General features: G+C 44.3%; 1 protein-coding gene across 4 annotated transcripts in view; it reads right to left on the reverse strand.

The window, feature by feature from the left end:
• Positions 1-1079: 1079 nt before the first annotated feature.
• Positions 1080-25361, reverse strand: part of GNB1L (G protein subunit beta 1 like) — an 85749-nt gene continuing 61467 nt past the window's right edge. For 3 of the 4 annotated variants that reach the window (XM_028709882.2, XM_028709884.2, XM_028709883.2), the window contains 3 exons: positions 21711-21809; positions 13558-13773; positions 1080-1889 (listed from right to left, as the gene is read on the reverse strand). In XM_028709882.2, the coding sequence (XP_028565715.2) occupies positions 1623-1889; positions 13558-13773; positions 21711-21809 (582 nt within the window). In that variant the 3' untranslated portion in view covers positions 1080-1622. The remainder of the gene's footprint in view (positions 1890-13557; positions 13774-21710; positions 21810-25361) is intronic. The other variant, XM_028709885.2, reaches the window with a different exon arrangement.

The raw sequence follows: 25361 nt of genomic DNA on the forward strand, positions 1-25361 counted from the left end.
CACATATTTCTATTATATAATACATCCATATCTAATCTATCTATCTATCTACAGTGGTACCTCGGGTTAAGTACCGGTACTTAATTTGTTCTGGAGGTCCGTTCTTAACCTGAAACTGTTCTTAACCTGAAGCACCACTTTAGCTAATGGGGCCTCCTGCTGCCACCGCACGATTTCTGTTCTCATCCTGAAGCAAAGTTCTTAACCCGAGGTACTATTTCTGGGTTAGCAGAGTCTGTAACCTGAAGCGTATGTAACCTGAAGCGTATGTAACCTGACGTACCACTGTATCTATATCTATCTATCTATCTATCTATCTATCTATCTATCTATCTATCTATCCAGCGCCGGATTGACATATAAGCTAAACAAGCTACTCTCTTTGGGGCCCCCAAAAAATTTAAAGGGGGAAAAAATTGGATGTACATTTCCAAAATATAAGATAAAAAACCCAAATAAAATAAAAGCTACATACAGCAACAGTGTTTTGTGTTGTGTAGGCTCCTATTTGTTATGTGCAAATGGCTCTAGATACCCATTAGGTCCACAAATTACCATATAGCATATATTCAACACAAAAACAGCAGCAATTTGTTGTTGACAAAGGACAGCTGGACATATAAAGGGCCCCATTACCTTCAGTAGCTTAGGGCCTCATCAAACCTAAATCCGGCCCTCTATCTATCTATCTACCTCCCACCTTCTAAGACATTGCCTGCAGTCCCTCACTCCTTAAAACTGCTATATATCGGTGCAGGTGGGCAGAACAATCACAAACTATGGCAAGAACCTCCCTTTCCTGGTTCTCAGCACATGCTTATTCAGAGAGAAGCCCCCATTTTGATCAATGGGGCTTACTCACAGGAATGTAGGCTGGCCGGCATGGAACCTGGTAACGTTGGGCCCCTGCTGAGGCCCCTCCACTACTGGCCCCTGCTCTAGAGTAGAAGGAGCAACAGGCACCAGCTCGGCTTGTCCTATAGCAGCAGAGAGCAAGGACTCAGCTGCAAATAAAACGTTTTAAGCGTGTTGTTGTAAAGTGCATTATACAAAGGTGACACCAGATGGTGATGGTGAGCTATGGCAAATTCAATATATTTTTCAAAACATTTTAAAAAAAGCACTTTCACATTTTTTTTAATAAGTGTTTAGATTCTACCCAAGTGGCGGGGAAAGCAGCGAGGAGGAGGAGGAGTTAGGACATATTGCCCAAGGATTCTCAAAACACCACACAACTTAGACTTAAGAGTTTCAGCACACATGAAAAACTTAAAACAAATCCTTATTTCCTGATGAATAGCCTTTGGACTATCATGTAACTTAAACAGAAAACTATCTTTAGAAATATTTTTTCCTCCAAAAGCATTTTATTTTAAAAATCCAATTTAAATCAAAAAAATAGATTCAAATCAAAAAAATCTGATTTAAACAAATACAAATCCATTTTTTTTATCCACCCTGAAAGCAACCCTGTTGCCTCCTTCTGCTAAGTGGGATTGTGTGCCCTGAAGTCCTGCTGAGATGGGTACCCTCTATTCTTCCTCTCGCCTTGCCCTGACTTGCCCTTTAACTCTAAATTGCAAACTCCTGCCCTGACTTCCTTCTTCGGCTCCTATCCTGTTTCATGTTTGATTATATATCGACCAGACGCTGATGCGGTGATCTTTGGAGCCAGCCGCCATCAGTCTCTCCTGGGGCTGGCTGTGGTCCGAAAAGGCTACGCAGTGGACTGCTGCCGTGTGGTAGTCCAGGACGGCCAAGGGCTTCAACTTCTTCCAGCCGAAGAGGCGGATGCGGTGATCCCAGCCAGCAGTTGCCAGGATTTTTTTGTCTTGGCGGAGGGTCACCTCGGCGATTCCGGGATTGGTGAGTTCATACGTTTGTCGGAGCTGAGAAAAGAAGGGGGAAATAATAATAATAATAATAATAATAATAATAATAATAATAATAATTATTATTATTATTATTATTTATACCCTCCCCAGCCAAGACTGGGCTCAGGGCGGCTAACGCCAAATATAAAAACAATGGATTGAAATACAGCTTAAAAAACAAGATTAAAATACAACATTAAAACATTAATATGCAACCTCATTTCAGTGGAAAGTCAATCAAAAACTTTTCGGGGGATAAAAACGTCAAGTCTTCACCAAGGCTAACTACCCAGTCTGGTCCTACATGGGCCAGAAAAAAGCCAGGGAAGTCCCCAAATAGGAGTTCCAACAGAGAAGGAGAAAGGAAAAAAGAAAGAGGGGGCAGGGAATCAAATTGATTCCAAACCAAAGCTGAGGACCCTGTAGAATGATTTATTACTGCACTCAAAGTACCATAGAACTGTAGGGTTGAAAGGGACCCTAAGGGTCTTCTACAACCTCCTACCATGCAGGAATCACAGATGAAGAATCCCTGACAAATGGCCACCCAGCCTATTTAAAAGACTCCGAGGAAGGAGAGTCTACCACCTTCCAAGATGGTCCATTCCACTGTCAAACAGCTCTTACTGCTAGGAAATTCTTCCTACTTCCTCGTAACTCGAAGCCATTGGTTCAGGTCCTACCCTCCGGTGCAGCAGAAAACAAGCTTGCTCCCTCTTCCAAGCGACAGCTCTTGAGATATTTGAAGATCGTATCACCTTGCCGACAAAGGTCCATATAGTTAAAGCTATAGTTTTCCCAGTAGTGATGTATGGAAGTGAGAGCTGGACCATAAAGAAGGCTGATGGCCGAAGAATTGATGCTTTTGAATTATGGTGCTGGAGGAGACTCTTGAGAGTCCCATGGACTGCAAGAAGATCAAACGTATCCATTCTTAAGGAAATCAGCCCTGCAAACCTTGTGGGGTACGCCCCGCAAGCTTACACACAAGGTTTCCCTCCCAGCTCATGCTATCCATGAACTGGAATTTGGAGAATTTAGTTCTGCTGCCTGTAACTTTCACTTTTCTCCCCAACGCTCCATTTTGTTGTGTCCTGCTGTTTATTGAGTATTTTTTTAGTGTGGCTTGACGATCGTCTTACTGCTGTAACTTAATACTTCATCATAAATTCTTTGTGAATTTAAAATAGGTGGGGTGAAAACGCTTACATAAATAAAAAACGGAACGTAATTGCTATTTTGGAGGCTATTCCCCTGCAGCCCAAAATCGGGAGCCAGTGAAGGTTGAGAACTTAGTGTGACATTTTTCTTTTAAAATACATAAAACGGTATCATTAAAACATCGTAAGGAAAACTAAATGAAATCAGTACATAAGGCTACAGAAATTCTGGACGTATAAATGACAAGAGGAGTCCATGTTATCTACCTTTTCCTCTTCCTTTGCTACTGGCCTTCCGATAAGCTGGTAACTTTGTCATAATTAAACTAAGGTTACCAGATTTTTTTTTAATGAATCCGGGGACACACTTCAACTTCAATTGATTTTGTATGTGGGCTTATTTGTAAATCTGGGGACTGTCCCCAGGAAGCGGGGATGTCTGGTAACCTTAAATTATGCAGCTCCCAAATGTTACTCCAATTCTCTGTATGTACCTGGCATAGGAGACCTTTGGCACCTCCAGGTGTTGCTGAACTACAACTCCCATCAGCCCCAGCAAGCATGGCCAATGACCAAGGAGAGCCAAAGGTTCTCCACACCTGTATGGCTAACATTGGATTTATCCTGTCAGGTGAATTTTTAGCATAGTTGAAAAGGCTAAGGAGTAAAGAAGGTTGGCGGTTCGAATCCCCGCGACGGGGTGAGCTCCTGTTGCTCGGTCCCTGCTCCTGCCAACCTAGCAGTTTGAAAGCATGTCAAAGTGCAAGTAGATAAATAGGTCCCGCTCCGGTGGGAAGGTAAACGGCGTTTCCGTGCGCTGCTCTGGTTCGCCAGAAGCGGCTTAGTCATGCTGGCCACATGACCTGTAAGCTGTACGCCGGCTCCCTCAGCCAATAAAGCGAGATGAGCACCGCAACCCCAGAGTCAGTCACGACTGGACCTAATGGTCAGGGGTCCCTTTACCTTTACCTTTAAGGTAGTCTCTATGTGAGTATATTGTATTCAATTATGGGGTATCAGAGTTTTTAGGGGCTAACCAGGTTGGGATAGTTGGGATAGCAGGCTTGTTGGTTTTTGAATGTCTGATGTAGATTTTTCAATTTCGTTGTTCTGCATGGGACAATGACAATAAAGATTATCGTATTGTTATCGTTTGACTTCACCCTCTGAGGCACACTCCATTGCCTCTCGAGACAGACAGATACCAAGAAAAAGCTGAAAAAGAGCAGGGCGATAGTGTTGCTGCCACAGTCCAGAAGTGAGTTGGCCAGTTGAAGACCAATGACCTATTGGACCCCCCTAGAGAAGGAAGAGAGAAACACCCTTTTCGCTTCCATTTCTGCACAGATGGGAAAGTAATTCAAACTCCGCAAACCACGGCAGTCACGTCCGGCCTGACAGGTTGAAGCGTTACAAAAACGATGGGAGATGATTTGGCCTACGAGGGGATGAGCTGGAAGGCTTAACATGTGCGGCGATTATTTGAAAAAAGGAAGCCGCAGCTGCTCAGCTCTACCTGCTCCGCGGACGACCTGCTTCTTGAGCGTTTGTCCTGATTTACTGGTGCAAAGCTTATGCAGAGGTTGGACCAGGCATAAGGTTGGACCAAACATTTGGATTTGCTTGCAGGGTGGTTTTGTGACAATGTGCGGTCATCTTGATTTGCTTGCAGGGTGCCTTCTATGTCTTCCTGTTAGTCATTTGACCCTGCCACACTTTCAATGCGTTTCCTCATCAGTCTCCTAACCACAAAGCCCTCCATTTTGCAGATTGAGTTTGTGGTGCTTTAATCTGCTTCGGTTGCACAAATCTTTTTTTTTTTAAAGGTACTTGAATCCCTTGTGCAAAAGTGTTAAGAGCCTGTAGGTACCCTTAAGGTGTTTGCTTGCTTGTTTGTTTGTTTGTTCATTCAATCTTTATTATGGTCCAGAGACCCAACAAATTGTTACAAAGCAATGTAATGCAACGTTTGTTTGTTTGTTTGTTTGTTTGTTTATAGTAGCTACTTGCCCCAAACCTTTTCATGACACTTTAACAAATAAAAAGAACAGGATGATTTTGGTCAATGACTGGCTACTCTGAAATATCACCATGAACTGGAATTCTATTTAAGATCCAATACAGGTACTTTATTACCAGCAGATATGTTAAATCAGAATTAAGTCCCACGACATTCAAAGAAGGTACGACTAGCTGGTGGGAGCCTTGAAGAGGAACATGCTGCAATGTTTTGTTACAGGTTCCACACACTTATAGGGACGCGGGTGGCACTGTGGGTTAAACCACAGAGCCTAGGGCTTGCTGATCAGAAGGTCGGCGGTTCGAATCCCCATGACGGGGTGAGCTCCCGTTGCTTGGTCCCTGCTTCTGTCAACCTAGCAGTTCGAAAGCACGAAGTGCAAGTAGATAAATAGGTACCGCTCTGGCGGGAAGGTAAATGGCGTTTCCATGCGCTGCTCCGGTTCGCCAGAAGCGGCTTAGTCATGCTGGCCACATGACCCGGAAGCTGTACGCCGGCTCCCTTGGCCAATAAAACGAGATGAGCGCCACAACCCCAGAGTCTTCCGCGAATGGACCTAATGGTCAGGGGTCCCTTTAGCTTTACCACACACTTATTTTTTGATAGCAGCTACAACATCCACTCCATTTTCTTGGGGTGGGAGGCGGGATATGTCTCTCCTCCTCCATCAGAAAATTTGGGATAATTTCATTCAATCAAAAGTTAATGGATTATAAGCTGAGGAAGGACATAAGGTAAGTTCATAGGTCCACGTGGTGCTATTGCTAATGCATTTTTGGTGGCAGGTAAAAACCTCTCTCTTTCCCCAGGCACTGGACGGATTATGATGATACGTTTTGCTGCTAAGGTTTTTTTTTGGGGGGGCTGATGTATTACTGGGGCTGTTTGGTATAGATTTTTGTATAGTTTTTATTGCAATGCACTGTTCCCTCAATTTTATGTTATGCCTTAAAGTTTTTAAAAATGCTGTAAGTTGCTTAGAGACTCTTTACATAGCAAGAGACTAATGAATTGAATATGAAAAACTTAGATATTTAAAGCATTATTTAAATGCCCTATTATTAGGGGTGTTGGTTTTTACTTATCTGGCATTTAATTTAATGTCAATTTATCTGGTGGATAAGGCAATTCTGATCTTTCATAGGTTTGGTTATGTAAATAGAGTTTTGGTACTTTTTAAAAGAGGTCTAAATATGTTTATATACATACAGTATATGTATAGTGTCAATGCATAATAATATAAAGTCTAAAATAACCAGACATACATGCAGTAAAAAAGTGAATAAATAACAGAAACAGATGTACTGTTTTAAAATGCTAAATTTCAGGGTATTAGGTCATATGCACTACCTTCCGTGCCCCTAGTTTATTATGAGCTATGATGTTTGGCTAGGGATAGATGGACCTTTCAGTTTCTCGATTTTTCCACTCTTAAATTCAGCTCTCCACATTTCCACATCAGTTTGCAATTTTTCTACAAGTAACAATGCCATCGTGAAAACTTGTCGGCGTATCAGAGCGAATCTGCCCTAGCAGACACATGTTTGCAAAGCGGTTTTCTCCAATATAATGCGCTTTAACCGAGCATATGCAAAGTTTCCTACACGTAACTTGGCTGGAGATCTGCTTTGCACAATTTGGAGAAGTGCAAATTTCAAAGGAGGGCCGAATTTCGCGTTTGCGCATTATTTCGGAAGCTGCAGATCAGAGGCAAGGTTCGCCTTCAGATGTGAAATGAATCGGTTTTCTCCTCCAGGTCCATGCTTGGCCTTCTGAGGAAGCCTCGGAGATTCCTCCCCACAAGAAAAGAACAGCCTCAAACCCATTATCCCTTCGTTACACTATCTCAGCCTAACCACTTTCCTTTGCGGCCTTCCCACCATGCTGCCCGGCACAGACTCTGGACAGCCTCCTGGAGACAAGAGAGCCTCGTTTCACCAACTCTTCACCAACACACTGGACCGGTGCCATCCCAAACGGGGCCGCTCTTGCGTCACGCCTTCGGACAGCCGGTTACCGAGCGAGGAGTCGCCAAAATGTATCGGGAGTAAAAATAACGTGCCACTGAGTGGCTTTCCAATCACCACCATTACCTCAGGGACGTGGAATGTCGAGGGGGAAAAAACCCATCTGGTTCGTATTATTAATCCAAGAGGAAAGAGAGAGAGAGAGGGGGGAGGGGATAGGTGGAAATAACCTGATGTGAAGCTCTTAATGATTTCGTTGGAGAGACAGCAAGTAAAGATGGGGGAACGGCCTTGAATCAATGAATCGTAGAATCGTAGAGGTGGAAGGGACAGCGAGGGTTATCCAGCCCAACCCCCTGCCATGGCAGGAATATTTTGCCCAACGTGGGGGCTGGAACCCACAACCCTAAGATTAAGAGTCACATGCTCTACTGACTGAGCTGTCCCTCAGTCTAAGTGGGGAATGTTTCACAACCAACCTTGGCAAAAACACCCAGAGCTCAGAGTTTGCTCCAAGTAACAATAACTAATTCTGTTATAATACAGTGGTACCTCGGGTTGCATACGCTTCAGGTTACATATGCTTCAGGTTACAGACGCTTCAGGTTACAGACTCCGCTAACCCAGAAATAGTACCTCGGGTTAAGAACTTTGCTTCAGGATGAGAACAGAAATCGTGCTTCGGCAGTGCGGTGGTAGCAGGAGGCCCCATTAGCTAAAGTGGTGCTTCAGGTTAAGAACAGTTTCAGGTTAAGAACAGACCTCTGGAACGAATTCAGTACTTAACCTGAAGTACAACTGTACTGATGACAACAAGCCCATTCTATAGTTGCTGATGCCGTGTGACTAGTGGGGCCTGCAATAAGAAGTCAGAGACATCTGCCTTATGCTGTGTAGATATACGTGTTATTATTGCAATTTCTGTGGTCTGGTCTTTGACCATAATAAATCTTGATTCCTGCATCAGACCATTGGCTTAGCACTGTCTACGCCGACTGGGTCTTCAGCTGTTGTTGGACTACAACTCCCATCATCCCTAGCTAGCAGGACCAGTGGTTGGGGTGATGGGAGTTGTAGTCCAACAACAGCTGGAGGCCCAACCTTGAGAAACAATGGACTGCCCCATCACAGAATGGCTGTGTATGTATGTGTGCATGCATGGGAGGAGAACCGAATATTCAAATGTTAACTCTGCCTCAAAAAGCTTTGCATGTGGGAAGCGAGCACATTATTATTATTATTGTTGTTGTTGTTGTTGTTGTTGTTGTTGTTGTTGTTATTATTATTATTATTATTATTATTATTATTATTATTATTATTAATATACTGCCTATACCCATTATTATTTTTAATATACCGCCTATACCCAGAGGTCCAGGGTGGGTCACAGAACAAAATCAAAATATAAAACCACAAAATATATAATCAAAATAAAAACAACAACCCAATAACACCACCCCAAAAAACAACCCACATTTTAAATGGGCAAAGGATCAGGCTTTCTGTATGCTATCTTTCCACTTGAGGGAGGCATCACATGGCAGGCACAATCCCCCCCCCCCGCATCTGCATTTTTTAAAGGGTTAAATGAGGTCTGAGGCCGCTGAACATCAGTGGAAACTGATCCCTTAATGTGGAGGATTAGAACTTAATTTGGATTAAAACCAACAACAGAGATAACTCTGAGGACTCTGCCTACTATGCAAATGACTCATCCCAGCTTTTCACATGTTCTAAGCATCTGGGCCATCCAGCAACAGGAGGCTTGAGAGAACTGCCCCTAATTAAGTACGACTTAACCTCTTGGCATTGACCGGCTCTTTTGTCAATGTACAGATTACTCTGTGGCCATTACCATTTGCTGTCATTAGGCGACCTTGGCTACTCCGGGAGATGTCTTTAATGAAGGCAGCTGCTTTGTTGGAGTGGAACACTGTACACCCTGCCCTTCTGTAATAATAAACTCCCTTTCCCATTATAGACTGGAATGTCCAAAGAACAGAGACTTAATTTCAGAACGCTACGATCAAAATCCTATTAGACCTTCATAGCAAATCTTCAATCATCCACTTGCTAGCGGCTGCACTATCAGTCACAGCACAAGGGCGGAAGGACCCCTCAAGGCTCTGTTTATCACAACTTCTGACAAACCCATCAAATTTGCAAATGGCACCAAACTGGGAGGAGGAGCCAATGCCTCAAAGGACAGAATTGGGATTCAAGATGACCTTAACAGGTTGAAGAACTGGGCCAAAACTAACAAGATGAGTTTCAATGGGGACAAAGGTTAGGTTCTGCACTTAGACAGGAAGAACCAGCTGGATTGCCAGCAATGCATGTGAGAAGGATCTAGGGGTCTTAGTAGACCACAAGCCTAACATGACTCAATTGGGCGATGCAGCAACAAAAAAGGCTCATGCTATTCTAGGCTGCATCAACAGAAGTACAGTGGTACCTCGGGTTACATACACTTCAGGTTACATACACTTCAGGTTACAGACTCTGCTAACCCAGAAATAGTACCTCGGGTTAAGAACTTTGCTTCAGGATGAGAACAGAAATTGTGCTCCGGCGGCGCGGCGGCAGAGGAGGCCCCATTAGCTAAAGCGGTGCTTCAGGTTAAGAACAGTTTCAGGTTACGAACGGACCTCCGGAATGAATTAGGTACTTAACCCGAGGTACCACTGTATAGTGTCCAAATCAAGGGAAGTAATAGTATGACTCTATTCTGCCTTGGCCAGATCACACCTGGAATACTGTGTCCGATTCTGGGCACCACAATTTAAGAAGGATGTTGACCAGCTGCAGGGTCACCCAGATGATCAAGGGTCCGGAAGGGTCTTATGAGAAATGGTTGAGGGAATTGGGTATGTTTTACTTTCTTGGGCTCCATGATCACTATAGATGGTGACAGCAGTCACGAAATTAAGACGCCTGCTTCTTGGGAGAAAAGCAATGACAAACCTAGACAGCATCTTAAAAAGCAGAGACATCACCTTGCCGACAAAGGTCCGTATAGTTAAAGCTATGGTTTTCCCAGTAGTGATGTATGGATGTGAGAGCTGGACCATATAGAAGGCTGATCGCCGGAGAATTGATGCTTTTGAATTATGGTGCTGGAGGAGACTCTTGAGAGTCCCATGGACTGCAAGAAGATCAAATCTATCCATTCTGATGGAAATCAGCCCTGAGTGCTCACTGAAAGGTCAGATCCTGAAGCTGAGGCTCCAATACTTTGGCCACCTCATGAGAAGAGAAGACTCCCTGGAAAAGACCCTGATGTTGGGAAAGATGGAGGGCACAAGGAGAAGGGGACGACAGAGGACGAGATGGTTGGACAGTGTTCTCGAAGCTACTAACATGAGTTTGACCAAACTGCCGGAGGCAGTGGAAGACAGGAGCGCCTGGTGTGCTCTGGTCCAAGGGATCACGAAGAGTCGGACACGACTAAACAACAACAGCCTGGTAAGCAGGAGACTAAAAGGAGATATGACAGCCATCTTCAAATATCTAAAGGGACAACAAGGTGGGTTAGGATGAATGCTCAATTGCTGTCAATAAGTTTACAATGCAATGTAATATCACAGTTGTGGACCTTTTTCTTTCTTTCTTTGTTAAGCTGATTGGAGGTATATTTTCTAAAGCAGAACACTAATGTTCCATCGATGGGAGACCAATGGCCTCTTGATACCTGTGGCAGATTTTTGGGATGTGGGACCCAGGGACAGAGAGAAGCAGAGAATGAGAGAGCTTGGGGAAGATATTCAATGCCCATTCCATCCTATTAAGTGCAGAAGGAAATTCTACCTTGAAAAACAAACAGATTACTCATGTGCATGAATGTAGCATTGCGCATATGTTCTGCATTTTATTTATAACTCTTTTTAGTTGCCATTCTAGCCAGAGGCAACTCTCAAGTAATAAAAACCTAAGAAAGTAATAATGAATACTTTTTTAAAAATGCAATAAACCTTACACTTTAAAGAATAGAAAGCTATAAATGAGCAACACATCAGCACCTTGAGCAACATCTTGCTTACCCCAAGTAAATGCTCCCCGGCCCAAATCAGCCTCAGCTGGTGGCAGAAAGCATATAAGGTCTTGTCTGGACTACACCTTGGAAGTATTGTTGTTGTTTAGTCGTTTAGTCGTGTCCGACTCTTCGTGACCCCCTGGACCAGAGCACGCCAGGCACTCCTGTCTTCCACTGCCTCCTGCAGTTTGGTCAAACTCATATTAGTAGCTTCGAGAACACTGTCCAACCATTTCGTCCTCTGTCGTCCCCTTCTTCTTGTGCCCTCAATCTTTCCCAACATTAGGGTCTTTTCCAGGGAGTCTTCTCTTCTCATGAGGTGGCCAAAGTATTGGAGCCTCAGCTTCAGGATCTGTCCTTCCAGTGAGCACTCAGGGCTGATTTCCTTCAGAATGGAGAGGTTTGATCTTCTTGCAGTCCACGGGACTCTCAAGAGTCTCCTCCAGCACCATAATTCAAAACCATCAATTCTTCGGCGATCAGCCTTCTTTATGGTCCAGCTCTCACTTCCATACACCACTACTGGGAAAACCATAGCTTTAACTTTACGGACCTTTGTTGGCAAGGTGATGTCTCTACTTTTTAAGATGCTGTGTAGGTTTGTCATTGCTTTTCTCCCAAGAAGCAGGTGTCTTTTAATTTCGTGGCTGCTGTCATCATCTGCAGTGATCATGGAGCCCAAGAAAGTAAAATCTCATACCACTCTAAAAAGTCATGGCTTCTCCCAAAGAACCATGGGAAGTGGAGTCTGTTAAGGGCGCTGAGATTTGTTAGAAGGCCTCTCTTCCCTGATTCCCAAGGCTAAAATCCCCAGAGTTCCCTGCGAGGTTGTGAAATCAGCCTGAGAAGACCAAGGGTGAGGAACTTCAGTTCTGTGGGCAGAATGTGGCCTTGAGAACCCCTTTCAGGCCACACCCACTTTCCCATGGCCGCTCCCCTCACTACCCACCTGCTCCACATCTAGAGCGTTTTATGCCTGTAACGTGTCCTCTGACAATGCCTCTTTCTTGGTCTAGGCCAGCATTTCCCAAACTTGGGTCTCCAGCTGTTTTCGGACTACAACTCCCACCATCCCTAGCTAACAGGACCAGTGGTCAGGGATGATGGGAATTGTAGTCCCAAAACAGCTGGAGACACAAGTTTGGGAAGCGCTGGTCTAGGTGGTGGATAGAGAAGGGGACGTGTGTGCAATGGAGCCATCTTACTTCACCAGAGTAAATATGATTATTATTAATTTATTATTATTTCTACCCCTCCCATCTGGCTGGGTTTCCCCAGCCACTCTAGGCGGCTTCCAACAGCAGGTTAAAAATACATCAAAACATCAGTCATTAAAAACTTCCCTAAACAGGGCTGCCTTCAGATGTCTTCTAAATGTCATATAGTTGTTTATTTATTTGACATCTGGTGGGAGGGCATTCCACAGGGCGGGCGCCACTACCAAGAAGGCCCTCTGCCTGGTTCCCTGTAACTTGGCTTCTCTCAGTGAAGGAACCACCAGAAGGCCCTCGGAAGTGGACCTCAGTGTCTGGGCTGAACAAAGGGGGTGGAGACGCTCCTTCAGGTATACAGGACTGAGGCCATTAAGGGCTTTAAAGGTCAGCACCATCCCTTTGAATTGTGCTATTACATTAATTAAACGAAGATCATGGCCACTGGGCCCATCACCTCCTGGCAAATAGAAGGGGAAGAAATGGAGGCAGTGAGAGATTTTACTTTCTTGGGCTCCATGATTACTGCAGATGGTGACAGCAGCCATACGCCTGCTTCTTGGGAGAAAAGCAATGACAAACCTAGACAGCATCTTAAAAAGCAGAGACATCACCCTGCCAACAAAGGCCCGTATACTTAAAGCTATGGTTTCCCCAGTAGTGCTCACTGGAAGGACAGATCGTGAAGCTGAGGCTCCAATACTTTGGCCACCTCATGAGAAGAGAAGACTCCCTGGAAAAGACCCTGATGTTGGGAAAGATGGAGGGCACAAGGAGAAGGGGGCAATAGAGGACGAGATGGTTGGATAGTGTTCTCGAAGCTACCAGCATAAGTTTGACCAAACTGCGGGAGGCAGTGGAAGACAGGAGGGCCTGGCATGCTCTGGTCCATGGGGTCACGAAGAGTCAGACACGACTAAACGACTAAACAACATTACATTAATAGCTTCAACTGCTTTGCCTCAGGCCCCGCCCACCATCGACACGTGGCCCCCAAAATGCTGTCCAGAAAGGAATGTGGCCCCCGGGCTAAAAAAGTTCCCCCACACTTGTGTTAAGACCTTCGTGGGGCCTGCATAAAAATGAAAAGGACAGAGAAGAGCCAACGAATTATCGGAAGTTGAAGAGGCGTCTCCATCTTCACCCAGCTTTCCCCCCAGATCATAACCAGCCTGTGATTAATTAGCTAGGGATTGGCAACAGCCCCACTTCATGACTAAATATTTTTTCAGTCTATCAAGCCGTTAGCGAAAAAACAGAACAAATGGCGCGGCGAGGGCAAAGGCACTGACCTCTAGGCTCTGCTGCTCATTGCAGCTCCAGCAGCAAAGCATCTTCTCAGACGAGGCTGAGACCCCCTTGGCCTTCTCAGAGTCAAAGTCAAGGCCCATGATTGGCTCCTGATGACATGCGAGCCGGCTCTGCATTCTCCCCATTGACAAATTCCACAGAACCACTGATCCATCCTCATAGCCGACCAGAAGGGAAGGATGCGAACTGACCTTGGGCTGATAGGAAACACAGAACAGATGAGTGAAGTGGCCTGGCCAACTCCCCACCAGTTATTAGACCCAAACCCGACGAGTACCGTATTTTTTGCTCTATAAGACTCACTTTTTCCCTCCTAAAAAGTAAGGGGAAATGTGTGTGTGTTATGGAGCGAATGCAGGCTGCGCAGTTATCCCAGAAGCCAGAACAGCAAGAGGGATCGCTGCTTTCGCTGCTCAGCGATCCCTCTTGTTGTTCTGGCTTCTGAGATTCAGAATTTTTTCTTTCTTGTTTTCCTCCTCCAAAAACTAGGTATGTCTTATGGTCTGGTGCGTCTTATAGAGCGAAAAATACGGTAAATACAAGCTGGGCAGAGAACTCCAAAAGGCACTGTTAAAACAAGCTACAATACCCTAAACTTTGAATACCCACTGAGACTAACTATCATAACTTGGCATGTGTAGGCAACTGATTTTTTAAAAGAGGGGAAGGGCAATTGGAACACAGTTATCCCTACCCTTAATTAAAATCTCATAATGCCGATTATTTCAAAAGCTTAATATGATGATTTAGTTTAATCTTGGGTTGGGCCCTAATAAAAAAAGCCTGGTTGGAATGCAAATTGGCAGAGCCAAATTCCTCTCTCCTCTTGCCGAAGTGTGATGTCAAACATCCTCTCAACACTTCATCACCCCAAAACGCTTCTAGCGACACCTGCGTTCCGTATGGACCCCAATTATTTCCCACTCAATTCACAGCAAGTTCTGTTGGTGGTCCCTCCCCCAACGAAAAGCTCCTTATAATTTGAATTTTATTGGTCGTATACGGAAAGAATTGGACCTGACTCAGATAAAGCATTTATGACATTATTCATCGATGGCAACCGGGGCGTTAGTACAAAACAACAGAAAAGCAGGCAAAGTAGCAGGAATGATGGACAGGGAACTCAAATGCTAGGCCTTTAATTTAAAGCTGTTAAAACTATAATGTTGGAAGAAGAATAAGGGAGAGTGAAGAAAAAGGCGTTAAAATGTCAAAACATATTTTCCCTTGGAATCCTGGGAAGGAGTCTGTTTTAGGGTTGGGTTAATTTAAGGAACAATTAAAGAATGTGTTGTGAGCTAATCTGAGGTTCTTTAAAGGTAAAGGTACCCCTGACCGTTAGGTCCAGTCATGGATGACTCTGGGGTTGCGGCGCTCATCTCGCTCTTTAGGCTGAGGGAGCCGGCGTCTGTCCGCAGACAGCTTCTGGGTCATGTGGCCAGCATGACTAAGCCGCTTCTGGAAAACCAGAGCAGCGCACAGAAATGCCTTTTACCTTCCCGCCGGAGTGGTACCTATTTATCTACTTGCACTTTGACGTGCTTTCAAACTGCTAGGTTGGCAGCAGCAGGGACCGAGCAACGGGAGCTCAGCCCGTCGCGGGGATTCGAACCAGCGACCTTCTGATCGGCAAGCCCTAGGCTCAGTGGTTTAGACCACAGCGCCACCTGCGTCCTTTAGGTACCATATTTTTCCATGTATAACACGCTCCCGTGTATAAGACGCCCCCTATTTTTGAGGACTCCAAATTAAGAAAATGGGGGGAGATTGCCCAGAGTTGCTGAGCTTTTGGTGGGAGGTGGCCAAGAGTTGTTGAGCATTTTTAAGGGGGATTGCCGAAAATTGCTCACCCGCATGGCCTACACTGCCACTCACACATTGCCAACTATCATCTGTCCCCTCACTGGCAGAAACAGCCAATTGCCCGCCCACTTGCCACAGCGACAGCCAATCAACACCAGCCCTTGCCGCAGCCACGAATAACACGCCCAATAGCTGAGGACAATCTCCGGCTCACAGCAGCAACCAATCCCACGTTCCCCCTATGCACTATCAGTGTATAAGACGACCCCCAATTTTTAATATAATTTCTTAAGAAAAAAACCTCGTCTTATACATGGAAAAGTACGGTATGTATTTATGATGATAGCCAACCCAGCTTGCTGTCCTCTTCTTCTACCTGCAGCCCTCACCCCATGTAGCTCAAAAGTTTTACCTGGAAGGTCCTGTGCAGATTTTGAGGGTATGTTAGGGAGACAGAGAGTCCGATTGCCCAAGTGGAAGTCTGTTTCGCTCTTGCAACAGAACATATAAACTACAGTGTTTGCATTGTGATGTAACCCGATTTACATACCGCCTCATAGATTTCTGAAAAATCATTCTAAGGTGTTTACACAAAATAGCGTAAAATTTTCACACTGGTAACAGACTTTAAAAACAAGTAGACATTTCAGAACACTGTGTAATGGATGGCGGGTGTTTATATCCTTCCAACCTTGAACCTATAAGTCTCTTGGCCACCATAAGGGCTCTGCAAGATCCACTGCCCTTTCAACCTTTGAACGTATAGATTATATAGGTAGGACAATCTCATTTGGATATCTATTTGGACATATGAATGGTTTCATAATAATAGATACGTCTGAATTAGGATGGATTGTTCAAACTGCTAATATGAGCTGGCATTCTTATTTTCCTGTTATATTATTTAAACATATTAAAACAAACAAGCAAGCAGATGTAATAAAATCTTCAATATATATAAAATCAACAGTTTCGTAAAAAATAAATAAACACCAGAGTTTTGAGCAGGCCTTGGAAAAAGAGCAAAGAACATGGCTGCTTAATATTAAATTTGTTCATATTTTCATATATGAGTTTGTATAAGTGCGGAATAAAGAATATGTATGTGTGTGGGTTTTTTTAAAAGCTCAAGTAAAGTGCTGTCCATGGATACTATCTCCAATATCAAGGGAAACTATTTTCTTTCTCTCCCTCTCCCCCAAAACGAAAAAACAAAAAATCTCCTGAACCCAAAGAGTTAACAGGTCTGAATCCCGCTGTAACCAATTGAGAGATATTTTGATTAATGATGTCACAGGCCAAAGGGCATGGCACCCTGGCCAGCCACCCAATTTATTTAAGTCTCTGAAATAACTCAAAGAAAGGAACGTTACTGGATTACGTGTCACACTTAAGGAAAATATTCATCATTGCACCGGCCGGTTGACGGATGGCCCCTGCAAATCGGAAGACTCACCATGTGAGCAAAAGGTTCAAAAGTCGTAATCAAAGCAAATTTTTAAAAAACAATTGCCTGTTAACGCCAGCTATAGATTTTAAAGGAGAAAACACACCCGCACAAAGGCCCAAATACTTTCCGACAGAACGCAAAGATGCCCCACTTTCAGATCTGACCTCTTGCCAGATCTTTATGTTAATTAATTAATTAATTAGATGTAGCTTTTGAAGAATTAAATGCTCAAGACAACCGTGCATTGACCCTCTCCCTCTCCCATTACTCCTTTAGACTGGTATCAAGACCCGTGTTACAATACAGTGGTACCTCGGGTTACATACGCTTCAGGTTACAGACGCTTCAGGTTACAGACTCCGCTAACCCAGAAATAGTGCTTCGGGTTAAGAACTTTGCTTCAGGATAACAGAAATTGTGCTCCAGCGGCGCGGCGGCAGCAGGAGGCCCCATTAGCTAAAGTGGTGCTTCAGGTTAAGAACAGTTTCAGGTTAAGAATGGACCTCCGGAACAAATTAAGTACTTAATCCGAGGTACCACTGTACTAAAATTGTTTTAAGAATCTCTAGGCTAGCTACAATGGATGATTCTGCTGGTGAAAATAGCCTCGGAGCAGTCCTTCCTGTTAAAGCTTGCTCTCTTCGTCGTAAGGGGAAGATTTTTAAGAATGCCGTAAGAATCCTGGTTGGATGATAATGACGAAGGTCATGAGTTACATTTGTCCGTCGCTTTGTACAGAGGAAAAAAGTTTCGCGGTGACTTGACAAGATTAAAATGCACTGAATGAAAGGAATTCAGAGCCAGAAAAAGAATTAAAGGAAGGGGCAATACAAAATAGATAAAAGGTATGACTAAGGTCCTAACCTGCCCCACGAAACAATGAGCTCCACTGATGGAGGCAACTTCCTTATCAAAGGCCTGAGTAAAGGAAAAGGTCTTCGCCTGGTGCCTAAAGACTGAGGGGGCCAGTGATCCATGCGACGGTCACCTCCCGGCTTGACCACTGTAATTTGCTCTACGCGGGGCTGCCCTTGAAATTGTTCCACAAACTCCAGCAGGTGCAGAATGCTGCAGCGAGGCTCCTCACGGGGTCCCTGCCATGGGACCATATTCACCCAGTGCTTTACCAGTTGCACTGGCTCCAGGTGGAGTATAGGGTCAGGTTCAAGGTGCTGGTCTTGACCTTTAAAGCCCTTTGTGGCTTAGGACCCTCGTATCTATGGGACCGCCTCTCCTGATATGCCCCACAGAGGACCTTAAGGTCCCTGAGTAACCATAGTTCAAAGATCCCGGGCCCTAAGGAGGTCAGATTATCCTCCACCAGGGCCAGGGCCTTTTCAGTGATGGCTCCGACCTGGTGGAATGCTCTGTCCCATGAGACTAGGGCCCTTCAGGGGTTAACCTCCTTCCGTCAGGCCTGTAAGACAGAGCTATTCCACCTGGCCTTTAATTTAAATTCAGCCTGATCTTTTATTTCCCTTCTCTTCCCTCCCCCTCCCCTTTTATGAAGATCACCCGCTCTGAGACCCCACAGCTAATTCTCCCCATGGCCTCCTCGCTGGCCCAAGTAGGACCAATTCAGCCAGCTAGCCCTGGGGGTTATTTAATTGATTTTTGATTTTTATTGTTATTCATGTTTTTATACTGTATTTTATGCTGCTTTTATAATTAAGTGTTTTAAAGTGTTTTAAATTTGTTGTTAGCCGCCCTGAGCCCGGTTTTTGAACCGGGAAGGGCAGGGTATAAATAAATTTATTATTATCATCATCATCATCATCGCCGGGGAGAGCATTCCATAGATGGGGAACCACCACTGAAAAGGCCTGTTCTTATGTGGCCACCCTCTGCATCTCCCTTGGCTGGGCATCTGCCGAAAACTGTAGGATCTTGGCTGGTTCATATGGGGAGGGTGGTCCCTGATCAGACCAAAGGCCTGCCTGATCTAGAACCCTGTATTCCAACCAGATACCTGTGGGAATCTCACAGGTAGCCCATGACAGCAACAGTTCTCTCCTGCTGTTCCCCAGTGATGGGTATTCATAAGTATACTGGTTAGCTTGTTTTGGAAGGCATTCCCTGGCCTATTTTAATTTATGTGCCATTATTGGATTGTTGGTTTTTTGACCGCTATTTAGCGGTCTGTTTCGCTGTCTTTTCATGATGGTTGATGAATTGTACAGCAACTTGGGTGCCATATTTATTTTTAACGGAGAATGTGAGCCGTATGTTTTCTAAATTAAAAGCGCTGCTATCTTTGGAAGAGGAGAAAGGAAGGTCCAAACAGCAGCTTGAGGTCGGATGGAACATTCCTCACTCCTTTGAAGGAATATGTCTTATAATCCGATGCGTATCCACTGGGCTCCTGCAAATCATAGCCAACTGGAAAGGGTTGAATCTGCAAACGCAAGGATTGTCTTCCCTTAATTTTCCCAGCAGGAAAGGTGCTACGTTGTGCAATGGTGAGCATTTAAAAAAACAACAAAAAACTAACAAGAATGCATGTAGAAACTGGAAATGCAGTAAGTACTTTATTATATAAACTCCATTAATGCATATTCTTGACATGTTGACAGTGATTCTCCTTTGCTTGCTTGCTTCCTTCCTTCCTGGACAGGCTTCCAAATGAAATAGCAATAAACCTCTGTCTGTCTGTCTCTGCAGTTAAGTGTAACACTTATGAATATTCTAATGTGCTACAACTACCACCTTGACTACAGCACCTTTTGATTCACATCCGAGCAGTCGATGAAGGCAGAAGCTGAAATGCTTTTCTATCAAATAAACAATCTATTTTGTTAAGTCACTGTAATTCATTTACGATTTTTGTGATTACCTGTATTCTACCAGGATCTAGGACAAGGCTGTATGAAGTGCTATACAAAAGCTTTGACAACTCTTCTGTTGTGTGAACGTTTCTGTCTCTCTAGAAGACTAAATGTTATAGGCTTCCCTACCACTCTTCTCTGGAGCACTTGGGGAAGCAAGTGAAACATGGACAGGGAATCTGTGGTCTTCCAGATGTTGTTGGACTGCAACTTCTATCATCCTTGACCAAAGGTCATGCTAACTGGAGCTGCTGGGAGTTGGGAATCTAGAAATTTTTTATTATTCCTGCATTGCAAGGGGTTGGACTAGATGAAAGGGGTACCTTCCAACTTTACAATTCTTTGATTCTATGAAAATCTTGAAGGCCCACTCCCACTTTCATTTTTGACCAAACTGCGGTCAGAGGAACCCGCCCCCGCTAAAGCTAGTTGGTTAAAGCAGGGTCCATCTGTATTTTGATATTCTGGTTTATTAAATCAGAGAGCGATAGAAGGAACCACAGTTCCTCAAGTTTGTAAACCACCAGGGCACTACGGTTGAGGCAAAACGGAAAGCATGAAGGTTTCACTCTCCTCCTCTTGTGTGCAAAGGAGGAGACAAAGCCCTCTGCAAATAATTCCCAATCATCTAAACCAGCTTTTCTCAACCTGTGGGTCTCCAGATGTTGTTGAACTACAACTCCTATCACCCCTAGCTAGCAAGGCCAGAGCTCAGGGATGATGGGAGTTGTAGTCCAACAACATCTGGGGACCCACAGGTTGAGAACCACTGATCTAAACTATTAGTTTAGACAACCATCAGCTGAGCCACCCAAGTAAATCCTCCATTAAATATAGGTGCTACGCTAAAAGTATGAACTGGGCCCTCATGTCTTCTGTTTATATGACAAAGCATGTGAACCTTAAAGGTAAAGGGACCCCTAACCGTTAGGTCCAGTCATGGATGACTCTGGGGTTGCGGCGCTCATCTCACTTTATTGGCTGAGGGAACCTTAAGACTTCTCTAAATAAGGCCCAGCGGTATAATTACATTTGAACCCTCAAAATCAGTGTTGATGGGTGCCTACCCCACTTGCTTAGTGCAGGGGCTGAAGAGCGCCCAACACAGATGGCTATCCAGCCTTCAGCCTTTCTTTAATTCCAAAGACGAAAGTCCATTCCAAACATATATTAACATATATTTCGGAAAGTTATTTGCTATGCATTTGGACACCTCTTGACATATTGCAACTACATTTTGCATGATGTTTCCCAAGACCAATGAACATGTTTCCTTCCATGTGTGGATCCATTTTGTCTAGGTTTTGGATGCCAGATGCCACTTTGAGTCAAGATGGCGCGCGGAACCTTTCAAAACGTCGTGATTTCAGCCAAGTTTTGCGTGATGGTCCCCAAGATCCAAGAGCAGGTTTTCATCTTGTGTTTGGGTACTGGACACCATTTTGAATCAATATGGTTCAAAACCGATTTGAACCACCGATTTAAAAACCACACCGATTTTGTCATCGTTGTTTCTCAGAATCCCCAAGCAATGCTGAGTATGAGGCTGCTAGTACAGGATAATGTAAGCATTATACATAAATAAATATGTTTAACCTCTCCAAATCTGAAGAGGCAAGGTAGGTGGTAACATGGTTGGTTCACACCAGACTAGAGACAAGCAAATCAAAATACAGTCATGTTGATTAAAGCTCAAGTGTTTTATTAATGCCAGGCTACCAAATGCCTTGCCAAATCCAAGTTCCATGATCGTTATTTCCCCCCCTGGATACTTCAAAAAACCAAACTACCCGGGCTAAACTTTTCAGGGAGTATTTACAAAACTCGCAACCCACACCATCTGGTGAAGTGTGGAAAGCTCCAGCGGTTATGTGAAGGATGTTCCTGTTTCCCTCCCACCCTTAATAGCATAATTAGTTGATTGCTTTTGACAATCAATCAAAAATAAATAAATATAAAAACCTCAGAGTGAAGAATGATTCATGGGCTCCGTATATAGAGAAATGAATCACAGCGAGGGAAGCGCTTTGTAATTAGCAAGCTCCCGTTGGCTTACCTGCCACATCTTCAGACACATGGGCATGCCCAACTTGGCATCGGCCTCTGGCTTCAAGGTACAGACTGAAATCTTGGATGGCAGCTCCAAAACCCGAACCTGACATCAGGAAAACAAGTTTAGTTGGCCTGGCGCCAGGCACAAGGATGAGTCTCCTAAGGTGATTTGCAAAAAAAGGTGGTGCAAGCTCTTTTGTTGCTCAGGGATGGTGGGAGAAAACAAATCAACCCGGAGGAAGCCCCAGAAATCATAACTGCTAAGAAAGGCCAAAGGAAGCTACCTTATACTGAGTCAGAATATCGGTCCATCTAGTTCAGTACAGTGGTACCTCGGGTTACATACGCTTCAGGTTACAGACTCCACTAACCCAGAAATAGTACCTCGGGTTAAGAACTTTGTTTCAGGATGAGAACAAAAATCGTACTCCGGTGGCGTGGCAGCAGCGGGAGACCCCATTAGCCAAAGTGGTGCTTCAGGTTAAGAACAGTTTCAGGTTAAGAACGGACCTCCGGAACGAATTAAGTACTTAACCTGAGGTACCACTGTACTGTCTACACGGGCTGACAGCAGTGGCATAGCTAGCCGCTTGGGTGCCTGGTGCGGGGGCATGTCCTGCAGCCAGGGGTGGTGCGATCCGTGCCCGTGGGGGCGGGGTGAGCCTCTCCGAAGCTTACAGCCTCTCCATTGACGCCCCCTCAGCTGTGGGGGGGCTAAGGGGGAGGCGGTAGGCAGACACTACTTCCACGCTGCCATTTCAGGCAACATGGAATCTGCAGGCGCCTAAGCTACCACATCACTCCTAAAAAGTTTTGTGAGCCCAATTTTGTTAATTAAAAAACTAATTTTGTCACCCCACCCCCCTCAGTGATGACACCCAGGGCGGACCGTACCCCCTTCCCCCTTCCTCCACCACTGGCTGGCAGAAGTTCTCCAGGGTTCCAGGAGACGTGGGGGGTGTCCAACCTGGGTCCTTCTACATTCAGAGCACATGCACAAGATAAGTTGTTTAGGTTTCAAACAAACTCAAAAACAGGGCACCAGGAGCGCTTCAGCCCTGTTTTTGAGTTTCTGCCCTGTTTTTGAGTTTGTTTGAAACCTAAACAGCTTATCTTGTATTCCTTTGTAAGTTTTACTTAAAACCTTTTTGTAAAGGCAATACTAGAGTTTTTACAACCGAGTCCTCAATTTCTTATTACTACTGCTTGGTTCTCTTAAATAGGGCTATGTTTAAAACTTGTCATTGAGTCTTTCATACCTTTTTTGTAAACTCAGGGAAGCGTTTCAGCCCTGCTCTTGAGTTTGCTGGAAATTATTTAAAATCATTTAAGGTTTATAATGTTCTCTTAAATAGGGCTATGTTTAAAACTTGTGATTGAGGTTTTTATACCTTTTTTGTAAACTCAAGGAAGCGTCTCAGCCCTGCTCCGGAGTTTGTTTGATAGCACTTAAAATCATTTAAGGTTTATAAATGTATTTATTTCCTTCTGAGGAAACTGATTAGTTCAGTGAAACGAGTTTTGTAGCCGGCATCTCAATAAGTCTTTGTTTAATTCTAGGTTAATTTTTCCTTATTTTTTTAAATTTTTCTTATTTAATTCAATTCTATAGTCGATTACTTCTCGTTTCAGGGATTTTCACTGCAATTCTTTTGTTTTGTGTAATTTCTTGGTTCCGTGACTGTCTTTTCTTCACTGGTTTGAAAAGTTATTGGCTGTCAGGTACTTGGATGAAAAGTTTTCTCTGAACCTCAGGGAAAGGTATCTGAGTTTTCATTGTTTTCATTCAAAGTGTTGGTGCTGACCTTTAAAGCCCTAAACGGCCTCGGTCCAGTATAACTGAAGGAACGTCTCCACCCCCATCGTTCCACCCGGACACTGAGGTCCAGCACCGAGGGCCTTCTGGCGGTTCCCTCACTGCGAGAATCCAAGTTACAGGGAACCAGGCAGAGGGCCTTCTCAGTAGTGGCGCCTTCCCTGTGGAACACCCTCGCACCAGATGTCAAAGAGAACAACAACTACCAGGCTTTTAGAAGACTTCTGAAGGCAGCCCTGTTTCGGGAAGCTTTTAATGTTTGATGTATTATAGTATTTTAATATTCTTTTGGAAGCCGCCCAGAGTGGCTGGGGAAGCCCAGCCAGAAGGGCAGGGTATAAATAATAAATTATTATTATTATTATTATTATTATTATTATTATTACTATTACTGAATCATAGATTCTTAGAATTGCAGGAATATGCAGCCATCCCGCTAGAATGGCTGATAAAGATGATGGGCTATGGCGAAATGGCGAAAACAACCAGGAAGATGAGAGATCAAGAAGATAACAAATTTAATAAAGAATGGAGAAAATGTGTAAGTTACTTAAAAGAACACTGTAAACAAGTAAAAACATTGGCAGGATTTTTTTAATAAAAACACACACACTTGCAATGTAACGAGAACTATGGTGAGAATTGAATGTTAAGAAAATATGGAGAATATTATAGGATGCAGTTGGAAAAGAATAATTATGGAAACCATGGAGGGATGGAGGGAAGTCCAGGGGTTCAGAGAATCCTATGTGTATAACTTATATGTGAAGCTAACTGTTAAAATTAAAAGTGAATAAAAACAAAAATAATAAAAAAGGACTATGCAGCCGTCCCATACGGGAATCGAACTTGCAACCCTGGCATTATCAGCACCACGCTCTAGCCAACGGAACTGCTGCCCTATGTCAATTTAGATCTGTACAGTTTTGCACCTGCTTGCATTCCCCTTTTGCAGTAATAGCTGTGTCAAAATTAAGAGCAGAGCAGCCTGGTCCCATGGGCGTGCAGTGCAGAAACAATTCTCGCTCTGTTCAGTGGGGATGACTCCCAAAGGCAGGACATGGGATTGTAGCCTCCACCACAATCCAGCAATAGAGCCCACGCTAGTCGGATTTCCCCAATGGCAAAAGAGAAGAGATCAAAGCTCAGTAGTGGAGCACAGGAATTGCATGCAGGAAGTCCCAGCTTTCCAGCTAAGACTGGGGAAAGTTCACTGTCCTGATATCCCAGTGACCTACTGTCCGGTGTAGAACAAAACAGTCAATGCAGTGCCCTCTAGATGTTTCTGGATTACAAATCCCTTCATCCTTGACTGCTGGCCATGTTGGCTTGGGCTGATGCAGTCCAACCAGATCTAGAGGACTCCATGGTAGACTATCCCTGGTGTGGGAAGCACCAAGTTAGATGGAGCAATGGTATAAGGCAGCTTTCTCTGTAGCATCCTGGGCCAATAGCAGGAGCCCCTAGAGCATGCAGTGCTCCGTGGAGCCAACTACTTTAGATGTTCCTCCTACCCCTTCTCTCCCCTTGATCTTCTTCCCTCTTCCTGTATGAATCATTTCCATGGCAAACCATTTGCATGAAACTCATTCAGGGCACATTAAGACTCTCGGCATTCAGAAGGGCCAGAAGGCAGCCTTACCAGCACGACGAGTTGCATTCAGTACACAACACTTACAATTTACTGGCACTCTCGGGCTGAAAACCTGCTTTAGACCTGGGAGGAAAAATCAAGCTGCTTTGAGAGCACATGCTCTGCTTTGAGCAGTCTGTGGTTTAAATCGCAAGAGCCCAAGAGGTGGAAGGCACAACGACATCAATGCTTTACTGCAGATGGAC

The sequence above is a fragment of the Podarcis muralis genome, chromosome 16 (assembly GCF_964188315.1).
Source record: "Podarcis muralis chromosome 16, rPodMur119.hap1.1, whole genome shotgun sequence".
In the NCBI taxonomy this organism is placed as follows: domain Eukaryota; kingdom Metazoa; phylum Chordata; class Lepidosauria; order Squamata; family Lacertidae; genus Podarcis; species Podarcis muralis.